The 16,547-nt window shown below is 53.6% G+C and overlaps 1 protein-coding gene across 2 annotated transcripts in view; it reads right to left on the reverse strand.

The window, feature by feature from the left end:
• The window catches only part of ATP2C2 (ATPase secretory pathway Ca2+ transporting 2), a 75,943-nt gene that overhangs the window by 17,611 nt on the left and 41,785 nt on the right, over nt 1–16,547 (reverse strand). For both annotated transcript variants that reach the window (XR_002344471.1, XM_003126826.3), the window contains exons 7-11: nt 14,552–14,660; nt 10,571–10,720; nt 10,426–10,494; nt 9,558–9,633; nt 4,739–4,805 (exon numbers count right to left, since the gene is read on the reverse strand). Coding sequence is in view for 1 of the 2 variants with exons in the window: in XM_003126826.3 (XP_003126874.1) it covers nt 4,739–4,805; nt 9,558–9,633; nt 10,426–10,494; nt 10,571–10,720; nt 14,552–14,660 (471 nt within the window). In the remaining variant the exon portion in view is untranslated. The remainder of the gene's footprint in view (nt 1–4,738; nt 4,806–9,557; nt 9,634–10,425; nt 10,495–10,570; nt 10,721–14,551; nt 14,661–16,547) is intronic.

The following is a 16,547-nucleotide window of genomic DNA, read 5'->3' on the forward strand; positions in this document are numbered from 1 at the left end:
AGCCCCACCCCCACCCCACGCTTTTTTGCCTTTTTGCTGCCACATGTGCCACACAGGGACGTTCCCGGGCCAGGGGCTAGATCAGAGCGACGCCACAGCCACAGCAATGCTGGACCGGAGCAGCATCGGTGAACTATGCCACAGCTTGTGGCAATGCCAGATCCTTAACCCACTGAGTGAGGCCAGGGATCAAAGCTGCATCCTCAGCCACTATGTCAGGCTTTTAACCCACTGAGCCCCTGTGTGGGCAATGTTTTGTGTCTCCCCAGTGACCTCAGGCTGAGGGGGGAGGCTGGAGATTGGGGGGCAGACGGCGCAGAGCTGCGCGGTAAGCATCACCAAGCCACACCCACCATGGTTCCCCCTCTGTACGGCAGAGTCCCACAGGTACCCACTAAATACTTGCTCCACGGAAGAACCAGCATGAGTGAATCTACAGTAAGTACAAGAGCCCAGACCCACACTGGCCCAGCACATACTGGGTGCTCGCTACAGGCTGGTCCATCATCAGAAAGCCTGGTTGAGGATGTGACCATTCAGCCAAAGCCACACGTGGCTACGGCATGTCATCAGCTCTCTGGTGCTACTGTTTGTGAAAAGTGCCATTACCTTGTACGCCACCGAGGAAGGAAAAAATGCTGCCAATTCATCAACAACACGGGGCTTTCTTATCACATTGCTCGTAAGAAGCAATCCTGCTTCAAGGAAGTTAAAATGGGAAAAAGAAGGCACATCTTAGAACCAAAGGACTCTGGTACATGAATGGTGGCCTTTCACCCGCAGACAATGGAGCATTCAGGGATAAGTTATATAAACCAAGATTACTGAATCTGATCGAGGGCCTGTGCCCAGTTTCTATGGTGACAGGAAGAAGGCTTCCTCGGTTTTATGGCACAGGCTGAAAAGACCAGCTAAGCAAACATTTGCTGAGGGTTATCACGGGCCCTTTCCTAACCTGCATGGCATGGGAAGGGCATTACATGGGCCTGGCTGCTTTCATAACAATGAAAAACTAGCTGGCAAGCTAATAAAGATTAGAATAGAGCAGGAAAAGCAGGCGGACCTTGGGGCATCGTGACTGTCACTCAAAGCGGAGGGAAGGAGGAGAAAGGCTTGGACAGGATGCCTCTTGTGTTACTTACTCTGGGGACTCTCCCTTGCCGGCTCTCCTGCCATTTCTACCCTTAGGATGTAGAGCTTTTGAGTGGTTCTCATGCTGCTAAAAATGGGAAAAAAACCCTCATCCTTTCAAAGTCACAAGGGAAACAAACAGAGCCAGTTTTCTCTTGGCGGCCAGTTCACCACGGATGCGGAGGGATGAATGCGAGGAGAGAAACTTAATCAGTTTTGAAACCAAACGTACGGTTACCTGAGGGGAAGCGATGCGGGGAGATGCAGGTGGCGTCTGGGACTGACCTGTGCACGCTACTACACGTGACATAGATGGGTGACAAGGACCTACTGCACAGCACGGGGAAATCTATGCAGTACCGTGTATCAACCGAGATGGGAAAAAGGCACGGATGTGTGGGTGTGTGGAACTGAATCCCTCTGCTGAACACCTGAAATTAACACACCACTGTCAGGCAACTCTATTCCAATAACGTTTTTTTTTTTTTTTTTTTTCAATTTAAAAAAAGAAGCTGTTAAGAAACCAGAAATGACCTTGGGGAGGTGGGGTGGGCTGGATACAGGAGACTTTGCTCTTATTTACCTGCTCATAATCAACAGGCTTTTGGCTCGTGGAGCTTTCTGTGGTTTACAAGGTGGGATGTGGTTTACATCCGCCTTGAGAAGGGGTGGGGGGGGTTCCTAAGCATCCTGGCTTCTGGGGGCTCCGCTTTTTCGGGGCGTCTCTCAGGGCTTCACCCTTTGCAATCGCGCCTGTGGCTGAAGGCCTGCTCGCCCACACCCTCTTTGCAGGGGCTCAGCCCTCTTCCCTGGTCCCACCTCTTACTGGAGTTCCGACTGGGGTAGTTTCAGGGTGGCTTCCTGAGCCAGCAATACAAGGTGGGGAGCAAGTTAGAAATGCAGAGTCTTGGGCCCCAGCTGGACCCACGGAGTCACAGCACCAGCCACCCGTGTGCAGCAAGCTCTTCCGGGGCCCTTAGGTGGCGAGGTCGGTTCGGCTCAAGGCCAAGGGCCCGCTCTACAGTGTCTTGCTCTTCCGGGAGGCCCTGCCCTCCTAAGAAGCTGGAGTTCCCCCTGCCCCCATCGCCTTCCCAAGAATGGCCAGTATTTTTCAGCTCTGCCTCAGAAGAACAGCACAGATGAGCTGGCACGATGTGTTGAGAAGGATTCGGATGATCTATTGGAATCTGGAGAAAAAGGAGCCCGCGAGCTGCCATGGTGACGAGCAACTAATCTCCCCCCCGCCCGGCTCATCCCTCCTCCCGCCTTGGCCCCAGCCGGTCCCCTGCCTGAGCGCCCCTCCTGCCCTCCCCCAGCTGGCTGGGCATCTCTCCAAGTCCTCAGAGAGACCTTCCCCGGCCACCTGTTCAGGGCGGGCAGGCCGTGGCCACCTCCCTTTCAATCTCTCTCGGCCTTCACTTCCTCTGTAGCACTGCCCAGAAGTCATGGTTATTCTGCTGACATTGACTTAGATTACTCCCTTTTCCTGCAGCCTGCAGCCCCCGAGGTCTGGCTGCATCAGCTCCAGATGATTCAAATCAAGGGTCAACAGTTGCTCAACAAATACACGTCGGGCAAATAAGCCAACCCGGTGCCGTGGCCGCGGAAGACAGGGAGCAGGCGGAGAGGGGCTGCCCTGCCATGCGGGCGGCCGGGGGCACTGCCCAGGACCCAGCTTGGCATCGGAATGCATGGGCCTTGAGGTCGGCCTCCTTTAGTCCCTGACCCTGTACCCACGGGCACATGTTGGCCTGACCCTCAGCTTCTCCATCTGTGAAATGCAGACGGGCCTGCCCATGGAGCTGCGCCCTGGTGAGCAAGGTCGCGTGTTAAGGAACAGAAATGTGTCTGAAACCAGACAGAGTTTCCAGCTTCCATTCATCCCAAAAAACAGTCATTGAAAACTTTTCTACCTGGACACACACCTGCCCATGGGTTGACTTTGCCAGCCTGCCTCTCAATTAATGCACACGGTGCCATAGGATCGAAAAAGGAGCTCTCTGGAATTTTAAAAGACCTGCAATGAATTTCTTCTGCTCATTGGCAGGTAATGATGTCCATTCATTTATACACAGATGAACGTGACACGGTGCCAGAGCCACGCACCCTCAACCCCTCAATCGAGGTTCTCTTGCCTGCACTGGCTGGCGCTGGGGAAGCAGCCCCTGGTGTCCCCCATGTCCCAACAGACACTGGAGGCCCCTCCCCGCTGTGAGGTATGTCACTGTCATTTACTGGAATGATAATTAGCACACGGGTGTCTGCCAACAGTTTACTTTCTGTATATAAATTCAGCAGGCTCCAAGGATCCTTGTAATAACAGCCATTCCAATTACCCGCTTTATGTTTTCTTAACTGAGATATAACTCACACACTGCAAAACTCACTCTTTTAAGGCGTACAGTTCAGTGGTTTTTAGTGTATTCGCAGGTGTGCACCCACCTCCACAATTACTTTTAGAACCTTTTCATCCCCCCGAAAGAAACCCCATCACCGTCCACGGTCCCTCATTCCGTGACCCCAGCCCCTGGCAGCCACAAATCAACTTTCTGTCACTGTGGATGTGCCTGCTGGGGCCATTTCATAGAAGCCCAGTGCTGGAGCACGTGGCCAGTTGTGTCCACTTCCCTTCACTCAGCATCACGTTTCTACGGCGCCAGGGCTGTAGTCCACTCCTGTCTGGGGCTGGGTCACAGTCACTGTATCCTGCTGATGTTGCACCAGGCGCTGGGCATCCATGTGTGCCGACCCAGGGGGTATGCTGGGTGGACTAAGCCTATCATTTCTGCTCACCGATGTTAAACGACTTTCCCACGTACCACCTGAACCCTCTTGCAGACGAGCACAGCACGGGGCCAGATCACCCTCCAGAAACCACAGGGGGCCTGACATGGCTCTTCCACATCCCAGAAGGGTCACCAGCCGCTCTTCTGCTGGGACGTGCCCCGGGAGTGACAGTCCTCACCCCCCGGCGTCCCCGAGCAGCTGTGGAAAAGCCGTGGCCATTTCCCACTTGTGCCCGGAGCCTCCCTCCTCGTGCTCCTCTCCGTTTGTCCCCAGGACCCAGGTGGGACCAGGCTTATGGCTTCACCGTGTGGGGAAAGGGCAGGGCCCTGGGCTTAAAGTCAAGGCCCCGATTCCCAGCCCTGCAATCAGCCGTATGGCCCCAGCGTCACGTCCCCTCCTCTCCTGCAGCCACCTTCACAAAACAAGGACCGAGGTCGAAACGCGTACTGAGAAAACACGCCTACTGTGTGCTCGGGGTGGCGGCGTGCCCATCCAGGGTGTGCTCCCTGTACCCCTAGGAGGAGCTGACATCCCCTGAAGACGCAACGTCGCAGGGCTACCGGGTGGCAAAGGCAGAACTGAAGGCTGGGCAGACGGGTTCTCGAGTCCACGCTCGCCCGGGGACATGCAAACCCAGAGGCCAGAGTGACAGGGAAAAGAATCACCCGCTTTCACTCATTTTGCGGACATTCCGGGGCCACCCAACCACCTGACAATGTGCTGCGGGGGAGACCACGGCTCAGGGAAGGGCTGCATGTGCCCCGGGCCGGTCCTGCCCCCACTGCCCCCCACTGCCCCCCACTGTCCCCAGCGCCCTTACCTGACCCCGATGGTGAACATGCTGAGGAGCTGCTTCCCCTGCAACCAGCCCGTGAACATGATCAGGCCTGGGGAGGAGACAAAAATACATGTACATACATGTGTGTACACACACACACAGCACCCGCACACACATGCACGCGAGCACACACGCAACGTCCTACGGCGTCCCGAGCTCCTTCCCTTAAAGAGTGTACAGGAATAAAGACACAGGACAAGGACAAACCACCTCAAGGCTGTGCCACTGCTCCCCTTTTAAAGAAAGGCACGCCCCTGCCCCCGAGAGAGAATGGGTCTCCTTTTCCAGGATAGGATAAAGCCAATTCAGGTGGAAGAGGGAAACAGCCAGCCCATGTATGCGAGGCTGACTTCAGACAGTCTGTCTTACTGCCGAAGTCCCGCCCGGGCTGCGTGTCCGCAGGATGCGGGCTGTCTCTCCAGTGACTTGACCCTGCGGGATCGTGATGAAATATACGCCCCTTGCCGCTTCTCCTGCACCGATGTTTACCAAACACCAGGCGCTGTGCTGGACACAGGTCACACGCCCAGCGAGACCCTGGAGGCCGAGCCGTGCCATGAGTCATGCCGGGTGTGAGTCCCGAGGTGCTCCAGCATCACGGAGACGGTCTGGGGCCGCCAAGCGGGGCCTCAGGTGCCCCGGCTGTAAAGTGAGGACCACGGCCACGTCCTCCTCAAGGGCTTGTTTCAGGACTTAAGAAGGGACAGTCCACACGGGGGGCTCAGCACGGCCCCGGCCCCCAGTAAGGCCCAGGCATGAACAGTTGTGGCCGTGCCTACTGGGCAAGGCAGGAGCAAAGGGGGACGTGAGTGGCGTCACCTGTGTGACTTGTCCTGGGAGACCTTCTGAAGGGCATCAGCTTTCAGGGAAAGGGGAGCCAGGGCAAGTGGGGTGTGTGTGTGTGTGTGCGTGTGTGTGTGTGTGCACACGCGAGTGCTCATATATGCAGCTAGAGGTAGGGTATGACAATATCTGATTTATAAGTTGTTTTTTTCATACTCTGATGAGCAACAGGGCTTAGGAGTCAAATAAAATCTCAGGTGGGACCCAAAGGGACCCAGATGCAAAAGCTTAGAGAGGAGGAAGGGAGTTCCCGTCATGGCTCAGGGCTTAACAAACCCAACTAGCATCCATGAGGACGCGGGTTCGATCCTGGCCTCTCTCAGTGGGTTAAGGATCTGGCGTTGCTGTGAGCTGTGGTGTAGGTCACAGATGCAGCTCAAAACTCGAGTTGCTGTGGCTGTGGTGTCGGCCGGTGGCTACAGCTTCGATTAGATGCCTTGCCTGGGAACTTCCACATGCCGCAAGTGTGGCCCTAAAAAGACAAAAACAAACAAAAAAACAAAAAAGAGAGGAGTAGGCCCCTGGCCCTGCCCAGCGGGCCTCCCTGCAGCAGGAGGCTGGAGCTCGCTCCCAGGGGCCACAAGAGTGGACTGTGCTCACTTCTCCCCGGGTCCACACTCAGTAGCTTGACACTGGGAGCCTGAAAGCAGACACGCTGGGAGTATTGACACCATGGAAAGTGGCCAACACTGCTTTCCCCTGGAGCCAGTTGTTCAGCCTTTTCCAGCACACCAGTCTCCCTGCCTCTCCTCCATGGGCCTCTGGGGGTCCACAGAACCCGGTTTTCAAAACGCCGCTTCTGCCAGAGCAGTTCTTGTGATATTTATTAAAAGGGAAAGCAGACTGAGCGGTGTTATGGACCTGGCCATGGACACGCCAGGTTAAGTTCTAACTTCACTTGTGGAGTCATGGCTTGTCCGAGGCAATGACCTTGCAGGACTTCTGCCTTGGAGCTTTTTTCTTTTTCTTTTTGCTTTTTCTAGGGCCACTTCCTGTGGCATATGGAGGTTCCCAGGCTAGGGGTCGAATGGGAGCTGTAGCCGCCGGCCTATGCCAGAGCCACAGCAACGCGGGATCCGAGCTGCGTCTGCGACTCACAGCTCATGGCAACGCCGGATCCTTAACCCACTGGGCGAGGCCAGAGATGGAACCCGCAACCTCATGGTTCCTAGTCGGATTCGTTAACCACTGCGCCACGACAGGAACTCCTGCCTTGGAGCTTTTTTTAAAAAACGAATCATTTGGTGGAAAGGTCTTCTAAAAGCACCTGTTTCATAATCTACCTTGAAGCCCATCTACTTGGTATTTGCTCTTGAGGTCACTATTACAGCAGAGTCTCCTGCTGGCAACCCCAGTTGTCTAGAGCAACTGGCACAAAGCTTCTCCTTTAACAGGCCGGAGGGTAAATAGCGTTGGCTTTATGGGCTATATGGTCTGTTGCATCTCAACTTGGCTGTTGCAGCGGGCAAGGAGCCACAGATGATGTGTGAATGGGTGTGGCTGGGTGCCAGTAAAACAGTATTTGTGAACACTGAAATGTGAATTTCATATAACTCTCATATCATACAATATTACTCTTCAATTTTTTCTTTTTCTTATTTGGCCACCCCAAAGAGTATAGCGTTCCGGGGCTAGGGGTTGAATCCAAGCCACAGCTGTGACTTACACCACAATGCCAGATCCTTAAGCCACTGTGCTAGGCCGGGACCAAACCTGATCCCAGCGCTCCAGAGATGCTGCTGATTCCACTGCATCACAGCAGGAATTCCTGATTTTTTTTTCAATCATTAAAAATTGTACAAGGAGTTCCCATCATGCCTCAGTGGTTAACGAATTCGACTAGGAACCATGAGGTTGTGGGTTTGATCCCTGGCCTTGCTCAGGGGGTTAAGGATCTGGCATTACCGTGAGCTGTGGTGTAGGTCACAGACATGGCTCGCATCCCTCGTTGCTGTGGCTCTGGCATAGGCCGGCGGCTATAGCTCTGATTGGACCCCTAGCCTGGGAACCTCCATGTGCCACAGGTGCGGCCCTAGAAAAGACAAAAAGACACACAAAAAATTGTACAAAAAAATTCTTCGCTTGTGGGCCATGCAAAAACAGGTGGTGAACCTGATTGGCCTGGGAGTCAGAGTTTCCAACCCCTGTTTTTCTAGAGTGTAGAGGGCCCTGAGGCCAGCCAGGGCCGTGAGGGCATCTATTCTGCTCAGATGCCTGATCAGTGTAACTCCAAGGATGGCAAGTGAATGGTGATGCAAAGTCACTTGCCCCGCCTGCGTCCATGACAGACATCACTAGTTCATCACAGATCTCTGCCACCAAGCCTGAGCACAGCCTCCAAATCCTCTCACAAGCACAGAGCTCCACTATCTGTCATCAGGTTAAGATAAAACCCATTTTCCATCACTGCTCCAGGGCAAAACAGGCTGGAGAGGAGGGAAGAGGACATTGAGCTACTTAAAAAGAGCAAACCTACTGATTGAGCAAACTCTCAGCACTAAATCCAAAGTGGATGGTTACTTTGTTTCTTTATTAACTCAATCACTTGGAAAGGAGACTAGACACGAGAAGATTCAGAAGGGGTGGCCAGGCAGGAAAGGGCAGGCAGGTCTACCAATGGCATGATAAAATTGAGAGCCCTGACTTCAGGCCATATCCTCTTAACACATGGCTACATTTACCACCTCTTCCAATTTGTAAAGGAGTGGGATATACCTCCAAGGCCTTTTAATATCCCCTTTCTTCTGTCTGGAGTTCCTGATCTCTTCTTTTTTTTTTTTTAACTTGGCAAACTCCTACTCATCCTGCAAGACCCAACTGAATGTCACCTCCTCCTTAGAGCCTTCCCAACTCTCGTGTGCAAAATTAACTGTTACCTTCACATGTCATATGTGTTCAGGGGACTCTCTCCTATTTCCCTGGTGTCCTTCAAAGGGATGAAGCTATGTTTGACTTATCTTGGTGGCCCCAGAACCGAGTGAGTCATAAGATACTCACTAAATGGATTCATGCATCTGGATGGCCAGAAGCACAACAAAACTTCTGATAGCAGGGACAGCTGTTTCTTCCAAGAACCTTCTCTAGCTCTACAGTTCTAGCCAGACCCTCTGGTACTTTCTCTCATCACTACCTGTGCTAAGGGCAGTGGATGGTTAGTTTGTTTCTTTATTAACTCAATCACTCAACCAACATTTATCGAGAGCTTACAGTGGCCTAGGCATTGGTTGATCTTGAAAGCTGGGAACAAAGGACACAGCCACAAAGCCAGAGCTAGAGACAGCAGGAAGGAATGGGTGAGGGGACCAGGGCAGCCCCATGGGGATCTTCAGGAGTAAGACCTGAATGAAGGTCTGCAGCGTTGTGTGGATGCTCTCTGGTATGTCACCAAAGGCCAGGAGGTACAAACCTAGGCATTGCCTACTTAGTGGCATAGAAACATGGCTGCACACACCACCAGACTACATTTCCCAGTCTCCTTTGCGGTCGGGTAGGCCACGTGACTTCATTCTGGCCAATCGAGAATGGGCAAAAATGGGGACTTCACTTCCCAGTCTGTGCCTTCAGAATTCCCCAGACAAGCCACCGTGTCTACTCTTTCCCCACCTGCTGGCTAAACAGAATCACAGCCACCTCCCGGCAGGGAGAGCAACAATACAGGAGGGGCCTGGGCCCCTGCGTCAGTGTTTGCAGGTGGGATTTCCAGGAAAACCATTTCACCAGGAACATGCCCATGGACTGTGTGGAGGGCACGAAATAAAGTGTGACCATGTTGCTCCATTGAAATGTAGGGGCTGCTTGTCACAGCAGCTGGCTTGTTCTGACGGCCATAGAAACCTCTTGCTCCTATGAGAGAAGCTCTGATCCCAAACCCCAGTCCTCACCCAGGTGAGTAGCTAAGTATTTGAGAAACAGTTTCGGGTGCTCAGGACGGCTCCCCCCCCCGCCCCGCCCCACTCACCAATTATGCCAAATGAGAAGAGTGTCAGCTGTTTCCCCAGCTTGTCCATGCTTTTTTGCAGAGGAGTTTTAGGCGTCTGAAAGGATGAGAACAAGGGGTTTGTTAGAAGAGATCGCAGCACCTCCCCCAGCTTTTGCTTAGGTTTTTAAAATTTAGGTTTTTAAAATATTTTCTTACCTTTTTTTTGCTTTTTTTTTTTTTTTGCTTTTGAGGGCCACGCTGGAGGCACTTGGAAGTTCCCAGGTTAGGGGTCAAATTGGAGCTGTAGCCACTGGCCTACCCCACAGCCACAGCAATGCAGGATCCCAGCTGCATCTGTGACCTGCACCACAGCTCACAGCAACGCCGGATCCTTAACCCATTGAGCGACGCCAGGGATCAAACCCCCGTCCTCATAGATGCTAGTCCGGCTCTTTACTGCTAGGCCACAATGGGAACTTCCATTTTTCCTTATTTCATTTTTTAATTTTATGGTTGTGACAGGCAGTGGCTTGGTGGGGGCTCTCCGTTCCCAGACTAGGGGTTGAATGCAGGCTGTGGTGGTAAAACTGTTGAATTCTAACCACAAGACCACCAGGAAAATTGCTAGATTTTTTTATATCCTGAGCCAAGCAATGATTATACAGAGATACACGTATGAAAATTCATTGACTGCTGTACTTCAGATCTCTGTGTGTTGCTGTCTCTTGGTTATAGCTGAACACAAATTCTAATAAATGGTTTAAACTGAAACGTTTTTAGAGTGAGCTCACGTTTGCCACATCGTCCTCATTCCTCAGCAGCGGGCAGGCCTGGTGTCCCCAGCAGAGAATCACCTCGAACCCCGGCTCACAAGAAAACCAAAGCCCCTCCCCCACCCCGTCCTCACCTCCTCGGCCTGCATCATCTTAAACACTTCTCCGAACTGGGACCTTTCTCCTGTTCCGATCACGACACCCTGCGTTCAGGAGAGAGGACCGTGAGTCCCGAGGCTGAGAGCCTGCAGGTGAGTGAGGTCGAGGCTGCGGGCTTACCTGTGCCTTCCCGCACTGCACCAGGGTCCCCATGAAGACGATGTTGCTGAGGGTCGTGAGGTCGCCCCCGCCCGTCAGCGGGGTGTCTGTCTTACTGCTCGGCTCGGCTTCCCCCGTGAAACTGGACTCATCCACCAGGAGGTCTGTGACCTGGGGGAGCAGAGGGAGACGGCGTCGCACCTGCTCCCTCACCTGTGAGGCGACGTTCAAAGCCCGGAGCTGTGTCTGGTGGCTTGGGAAGGTGTCATCTCAAGAGCAAAAGAGACTTTGCCGACGTGATTTAATTAAGGACGCGGACACAGATGAACCTATCTACGGATCACAGACAGACTCAAAGCCCTGGAGAGCAGACTTGTGACTGCCAGGGGGGCGAGGGCAGAGTGGGGGCTTGGGCTCAGGAGATGCAGATTCTTCTGTTTACCATAGATCTGCTGTGAGGTCCTGTTGCACAGCACTGGGAACCATATCCGTGGAACACGATAGAAGGTAATGCGAGAAAAAGAATGTATATATAGGTATGATTGGGTCACACTGCTGTACAGCAGAAAGTGACAGAACATTGTAAATGATATGTAAAAGATGTAAAAAAATCAGAAACAATAAACTAAGGGCCTGAAGATGGGCGATGATCCCGGATGATGCTGGGGGCCCTAAAAGTCATCACAAAGGTCCTTACAAGAGGAGGCTCAGAGGAGTGAAGAGAGGGGGAAACAGGACGACAGAAGCACTGGGTGGAGGGATTTGGAGCCAAAAGCCCAGGACTGTGGGCGGTGTCTGCAAGCTGCAAATGAAGAAAATTGCATCTCCCCCGAGCCTCTGGAGGGAATGTGGTCCAGCCAACCCCTGGATTTCCACCGGTGACCCCGAATTGGATTCTGATCCCCAGAACGGCAAGATAGCACGCTTGGGCTGTTTTAAGCCACCAGGTATGTAACATTTCCAAGCTCATCAGCCGTAGGGAATGGAGATAACGAGCAAACCCAGAGGGAGAGCCAGGAAAGGAGTCAGAAGCGCTGGTCACGGGGAAAGAGGGCATGGAAGAAATTTTCACAGGCTCAGGCACAGGCAGGTTGGTCTGGATTTTGATTCGGCTTGAATTTTATGATAACCAGAATAGCCTGTCTCGTGGCCTGTTTATCATACACGGTGCATCTTCCTTAACCATCAAAGAAAAGAATGCACTTTCCAGAAGTAAAGCGTGCCCGCCTAGAGGAGACAGATAAACAGCTTCCTCCCTAAGAAGCCCAAACTGGTACCCCATCCAAGATAAGGAGGCCAAGGTCAAGGTTCTCGCCGTGGACGGGACCATCTGTCTTTTCCGAAGCCTTGAAGGAATGTGCCCTGGCCGTGTTTGACCTGGGTTCTTTTTCTCGGATGTGACAAGGCGTAAAACTGCGCTGACCACCCTGCTTCTCTGGAGCAGTTTCTCAGAGCTTCGGAGAGGCTGTCTCCTGGCCTGTAGTCCTCCGTCGGGCTCGCACACACCTCGGTTCCAGACTTATTAGAGATTTTGCAACGATTTGCATCAACAGAGGGCCCACTGGCTGCAGGGAAGGATGAGGGCTCTGGAGCCAGATGACCGGGTTCCAATCCCCTCTGCCCCACTTGCTGCTGTGTGGCCTCGGGTGGGACTGTTACCTCCCCAGTCCTCATGGAAAAAGTAGAGAACTCTTCTCTTAAGGTTGCTGGGAGATGAGAGGAGGCAATTTTTACACAGGGGTTGGTACAGACCCGATTTTTTTATATGCACTTGACCGTTGTACAGTGCACAGGGTTAGGGGTGCTGGCCCTCAGCACAGTCACAAATCCTGGTGGGACTTCAGCCGTCCGCATCCTCCGAGTCCACCCACCACGGGCGGTTCAGTACTGATTACATGCTATGAAAAAAACTGTGTACAGGTGGACCCGTGCTGTTCCAACCTGTGTTGTTCAAGGGTCAACTGTCTACACATCAGGGCCCTTCCCACCAAGGGAACCAAAGGGAGGAGAGATGGAGGGGGGTGCATCTGGACCAAGAAGGAACGAAGCTGGCTGAGCGCGTCAAGGGTTCCTGGTGACCTCCCAGAACGCCAGCAGGTGAGGGGCACAGAACCCACCCGATAACAGCAGTGGCCGCCGCCTGAAAATGAGTGAGACGGGGGCATAGGAGGGCTCAGGACCACCCCATCGCCTCCCGCTCGGGTGCAGACCGAGGCTCTCCCTGTCTCCTCACACCCGCCACATTCCTACCTACACAAAGCATCACCTGGCGTCCTGACTGACGCCATCCAAGCCCCTTTTCATTTTAGAAATGATGGGGGGCGGGCAGGGGGCAGGGGCAGGAGTGAAGACTCCCCTGCTCCACCAGGGTCTCAGAATAGCCTTTCACCAAGGCTGTGTCCTGTGTTTTAATTACAGGAAGAGGAAATGTTTTGTGACCCACACATGTTGTTGCCATCTGGGCTAGTGTTTGGGTGGCTTATTTTAAGAGCTTTCTGGAAGCTGCTGTTTCCTGGACCTAAGTGACTTTAAAATGTATATAAAGCTCTCCTGGATCTCAGGGCTTACGAGCTGATACAAATATTCCACCATGAAGTAAACAAAGCTGTGGGTTCTTCAATGTCATTGCCAAGGACCGAAAAGCCAATCGGTAGCGTGTTTGTGTCTGGCAGCCTCGAAAAAAGCCCTCGCGGCATCAATGACCAGGTACCCCCGAATTTAACGGAAGCAGGCCGGGAAGGAAACCAGGTCAAGTAGTAAAGGAGTTATTTGGGATTTAAAAATTGTTTCAAAGAACTTCTATAGAGAACTTCTATAGAGAGCAGATGATAATAAAATCAATTGCTGATATTCGGTGACTCTGTCCCCACATCAGGCGCTGCACAAGCAGGTGGCAGGTCTCAGCTCATTTCATCACCATGAGAACCCGATCAGGTGGGAATGGACATTCACCGCTGTGATAGATAAGGCACAGAGAGGCTAAGCAACTTGCTCAAGGTCACACAGCTTGTGAATGATAGGACCCAGCTAGTGCCCAGCCCCAGAGCACTCAGCATCTCGCTGCACTGCCTCTCTGAGTGCCTGAAGTCCATGTGTGTTCTCCTTACCAGCTGCCTGGCTCTGGCCCCCGCCCTGGACCTGGGGTCTCATTGATGTTGGGGGAGCAGAGCCCACCCCTGGGAGCAGCAAGGACAATGTCAAACTGGCATCCCCAGCCTTCCCTGCAGCTGGGGCTTGGCCACTGGACGACAGTTCCTTTAACGGGACCTATGGCTGTGGACTTGGACTTGGGAGGCCGAGGGCTGGTGTCGGAAGCAGCAGACGGGGAGGAATCCACTCTGGCGGTGGGGTGCATCCATTCACCCTGCCCCACCCCGCTCACCCTCGTCCTGCCTGGAGATCTGAAAGCCAGGGGCAGAAGGGCTTCAAAGCCCGAGTGCCCTCTGGTCCCAGCCCCCACTTCAAAGACTGGCTAAGAATGCTGTAAGCACGGGTCCCAGGGGCTGGCACCCAGCCTCTGTGCCCTCCTCCATCACGCCCCCTCCAGGTCACCCTCCACACAGCAGAGTTGGGTTCCCGAGAAACATCCTTCTTAAATAAATAAATCGGCTGATAACCTGGGCTTAATCATTTATCGCTAAAAGCTGTGAACAATTCCTAAGCGCTCTTGGAAGGACTCATAAAATAGATGGCTCCCATCCCAACAGATCCCTCCAAACTCGATTTAACCCTGTCCCGAGAATCCAGGATTGCTTTGGAGAGCCTCAGGAAATGTTCTATGGGGCTGTGACACCCTGACACCCACACAGGTTGGGGAAAATTTGGTAGGCTTGTACGTACATGAGAAGAAATAATTTAGGAAGCACCACGGGAGGAGCTCCGAGCTTACGCTCAGCTTGCTGACCTCCCGCCTGTGAGCAGGTGCCTCTGTGTGCGACGGGGGGCCCGCCACTGAGAGGCTAAGGGTCTGCGCGGCCCTGGCCCCGGGCCCGGGCCCCTCACCTCCGTGAGACGGATGTCCGCAGGGATCCGGTCGCCGATGGAGAGCGACACGATGTCTCCGGGCACCAGGTCACGTGCAAGCAGATGCTGGAGTTTCCCTTCCCTGATGCTGCGTGAGAGAGAGGAGGGCGCAGACGCACCGAGGTTGACATGCGTTTTTGTGCCCTTGGATAAACGGAAGCCCAAGGGCTTGGCTAGGCCCCGGAGGCCAAGGGGCAGCCGAAGGGAGGGTGCAGAGGCAGGCAGGGGCCGGCTCCCTCCACCCCACTCCCCACCCACACTCCTCACCCCCACCCCCATCCCCGCACCCCCGCACCCCACTCCCCACCCCCGATCCCCCACCTGCACCCCACTCCCCTCCAACCCCTCCGGCGCTCCCAGGCAGATCAGATGGTGCTCTCTCAAAACCCACCCACACACCCACCAGCCAACACACCTACAGACACCAGAAACAGATGGTGGGCAAGGAGCACGGACTTGGACTTGGGCTTGGGGGCGGCGCCAGAGGTGGGGATGGGTGCAGACGTGGATGTGCTTCTAAGCCTGGGCTCCGGCTAGAATCCCACCACCCGCAGCCCCTTGCCTGGCCCTGCGGAAGCCTCCCAGCTAGACCCCAGCCTCCCCTCTGCCCCCCGTCCATTCACCCCGCACATGGCAGCCAGAGCCCTCTTAACGCACAAAAACAGACCATAATTTCCTCCTGCTCCAAAGCTTCCCCAGGGACCTTGCCTCCGCCGCTCTCCTCTCTCTCTCCTTGAACACGTGCAGCCCTTTCCAGCCTCAAGGTCTTTGCCTAACGAATGTTGCAGCAGACGTTCCCCTGGTCCCTGTCAACAGACTTCAGTCTGATTCAGGTACCTGCCCTTCTCCCCACAGCCAGATGCTCCAAGGAGTGGGTCCTGACGGGCTGAGACCTTTGGGGTGACCCAGACCCTGCTCATGACTCAGGTGGACACAGGTGTGACCTACAACACTGGCCTAGGAGACACAAGTGGATGTCTGCTGGGGGCTCAAAAGAAAGGTTTTCTCACTGTCCACACATATGCACATGTACACACACGCGTGCACACACACACACACACGGATGGCCTCTTCTGTTGGAAGTTTTCATGTCTGGCTGTGATGCCCGGAGCAGTGGCAGCCATCTTGGGGCCACGAAGGAAGCCAGTCTGAGAACAAAGCCAATAAGCTGAGGATGGCAGAGCAGAGAAATAAAAGGGCCATGTCCTTGGTACCATCCTGAATTTACTAATCCTGCTGTCCCCCCACCTCAGATCTCTTGCCATAAGACAACACAATTTCCATGTGGTTTGTGCAGATGAATTTTTTTCTTTTAATTTGTATTTAAGAGTGCCTATCAAATATACACGTGCTCTTCCTTCAGCTCTTCCTGCAGCTGGCTCCTGCTGCTTCTCAGCTCTCAACTTAAATGTCAGCTCCTCCTTGAAGGTGAGATCAGGGTGGCCTGCCAGCCAGCTCTGTAAGCTTGTTCCCACACCTCCAACAGTCACTACTGAATCTCTGTGAGGTTTTGTCTTAATTTTGGTGTGGCTTGGGATTGGTGGAGGGGTCTTTTTGGCTTTAATGCACCTGCCACCACATTCCAAAATCATCTCATTCCTTCACTTCATTATCAGCCTCCCCTGTTAGGGACACTGAGCGCCCTGAAGGCCAAGGCCTCCCTGTCTAATTCACCCACGTAGCCCAGGGATGATTGCTCCCTGCATACAGTAGGTGCTCAATAAAGATTTAATGAACGTGCAGAGTATGGAGGTAAAGCAGCAAGGATCTGTGTGGCACACGCTTCTCCCAGTTTGGGGCACGGGTCTCAAAGACTCGGCAGCGAGGCTGTGTTCTTTCAACACTTCCAGGCTACATGCCACTGCTGCTCTTCAAAATAAAAGAAAGACGACGTGAGCCTCGTTTCATTTTCGCAAGGAGAATAGCCTGGCTCGTGGCTCCGCTAAAAATTAAATGGAGAAAGAAACAGGCCTAC

The sequence above is a fragment of the Sus scrofa genome, chromosome 6, assembly GCF_000003025.6.
Source record: "Sus scrofa isolate TJ Tabasco breed Duroc chromosome 6, Sscrofa11.1, whole genome shotgun sequence".
In the NCBI taxonomy this organism is placed as follows: Eukaryota; Metazoa; Chordata; class Mammalia; order Artiodactyla; family Suidae; genus Sus; species Sus scrofa.